The sequence below is a fragment of the Trachypithecus francoisi genome, unplaced genomic scaffold (genome assembly GCF_009764315.1).
Source record: "Trachypithecus francoisi isolate TF-2019V2 unplaced genomic scaffold, Tfra_2.0 Lachesis_group3, whole genome shotgun sequence".
NCBI classification, from domain to species: Eukaryota; Metazoa; Chordata; class Mammalia; order Primates; family Cercopithecidae; genus Trachypithecus; species Trachypithecus francoisi.
In genome coordinates, this window is record NW_022681468.1 from 47,292,469 (window position 1) to 47,294,846 (window position 2,378).

General features: G+C 40.5%; 1 protein-coding gene across 1 annotated transcript; it reads right to left on the reverse strand.

Moving 5' to 3' along the window:
- Window positions 1-776: 776 nt before the first annotated feature.
- On the reverse strand, window positions 777-1,848 carry LOC117069579 (transcription initiation factor TFIID subunit 9-like). The gene has a single exon (XM_033187913.1). The coding sequence runs from the start codon at window positions 1,773-1,775 to the stop codon at window positions 981-983; it is 795 nt and encodes a 264-aa protein (XP_033043804.1). The 5' UTR covers window positions 1,776-1,848; the 3' UTR covers window positions 777-980.
- Window positions 1,849-2,378: the final 530 nt, after the last annotated feature.

Sequence of the window (2,378 nt, forward strand, 5' to 3'; positions counted from 1 at the left end):
AGGAAAAGAAGTCATTACATGAAAAGGACACTTGCACGTGCATGCTTATAGCAGCACAACTCGCAACTGCAAAAATATGGAACCAGCCTAAATGCCCATCAACCAATGAGTACATAAAGAAAATGTGGTATAGAATACTACTCAGCCATAAAATGAAACAAAATACTGGCATTTGCAACAACCTGGATAGAGTTGGAGAGCATTATTCTAAGTGAAGTAACTGAGATATGGAAAACCAAACATTGTGTGTTCTCACTTATAAGTGGGAGTTAAGCTATGAGGACACAAAGGCATAAAAATCATATAATGGACTCTGGGGACTCGAGGGGAAAGGTGGGAGGTGGGTGGAGGATAAAAGACTACACATTGGGTGCAGTGTTCATTGCTTGGGTGAAGGCTGCAGAACTTACTCATGTAATCCAAAACCACCTATTCCCCAAAAACTATTGAAATTGAATTAAATTAAAAAAAGAGTGTTCACGTTTACCTCATACAGGGTAGTTATAACAGCTGCTTTAATGTCTTTACCTGAGGCTCCCAACATCTGGGTTGTCTCCGGATTGGCATCCGTCAAATGTCTTTCTCTTCAAGATTTGTTCACACTTTTCTTGCTCTTTTTGTTTTGAGTAATGCCAGTTCAGCTTTCAAAGACTTAACTATGCCATTTGGTCTGCCTCTTGCATGAGTCACTCAGGGACTTGGGTGGTTATTTACATCATAGTTTAGTTCTTAAAGACAAAAAGCCTTTACTATGCATCTTTTTTTTTTTTTCAAAGTAATGAATGACAACTTTATTTTTCTTACACTTTTAAGGCTGATGAAAAACCTTCATTTCAATTGAAAAGTATAGTAACTGTATTTACTCATTAAATATTACTAAAGTTTTCTAAAACACAACTTGAAAACATCCAGCATGCATGTTTAATATCAGTACAATGAATTCAAGACCAAGTATACATGTTACATGCAGCAAGGCTAGATTACAAATTATCATAGTCATCGTCATCATCATCGTCATCATCATCATCTTCACGTTTTCTTTTCAATGCATTTGATGATTCATTGGCAGTATTTTGTGATGACACCATATTAGTGGTAATAAGAATGTTTTTGGACCCAATTAATGATGGATTAATCAGAACATTCTGAACTGCTGAGGTTGCAGGAATTGAAGCTTTTACAGCTGGAGACTGCGAAGTAGGCATCTGTACTGTAAACCTTTGACCTGTGAGGGACATGGGAGTCCCTACTTTAGTTAAAACAGACATGGTCTGTGGGGTTGGTGTGCCTAGTGTGGGAGTACTTGGTCTGCTAGTAACTGAACCAACACTTAACCACGGGACTGTTATTCTTCCCGCAGAAGTTGATGCCTTTTTCTGTAAAGATTTCAGCCTATAGTTTGGAGCTGTTAAGCAATATCTATCAGGTGGCAACTTAGGACCTGAATATGGCTTGATCAGTGGCAAAGGGGTTTGATTTCTTTGCCTTGCGATATCTAATAAAAAATCTCTTGGGGGAGGAGAGGGAAAAGACTGGTCAGTGCGGCACTGGATTGCCAATCGCACATCATCTGCATCAACGGTAGCTTTCTTAGCATGGCTTGAATAAATTTTTGCATCATCTAGAATTGTGGTCACATATCGGAAGGCAAACTCCAACATCTGATTTATAACTCTTGGCTCATATTCTGTAATCCCCATATCCTTCAGGATTTGTGCCATCATCTGTGCATCTTTCGGCATGCTCTTGGGAGAAGCCATCTTGCCAGACTCCATGATATCCGATGATCAGACTTCTCGAGCTAAATCACCAACATTAATGTATTTCAGTCCCGATTTTGACGCAAGTTCTTAGGTGCCCGGAGCCGTCGCCGCGGGGACCATGTTGCTTCCGAACATCCTGCTCACCGGTACACCAGGGGTTACTATGCATCTTTAAGAGAGTTTCACCTACATGCTTCTTGAGGATGAACCTGAGTCTATGCTGGTCCATACATAGAACTAGGGGATCCCCTTCTCCAGCTCTCTTTTTGTCTGGCTTCTAGACATCTTTTTCCCAGTTCCTCTGACTGGAAAGATGACATTCTCTTAGAGTTTTAGTCTTCTAGTCCTGTTGTGTAGTTTTGCATGACTGGGCTTTGAGGTAATATGGAGACGAAAAAATAGAAAGAAAATAATAAAGAGGATTTCAGCCACACTTTGCATAACAGGTATCTGGTTTTCTGATTTCGCTGTTCAGAGAGACAGATTTCCTCTATGGATTTTTGTGCCAGTGCCAAGGCCACCATTGTCACTGTAGCAGGTCTCTGCAGGGTTGGAAGAGAAAGAGTTCAACAGATAGAGATTCCCCTCACATTCTGCACCTCTCACAGGTTCTTT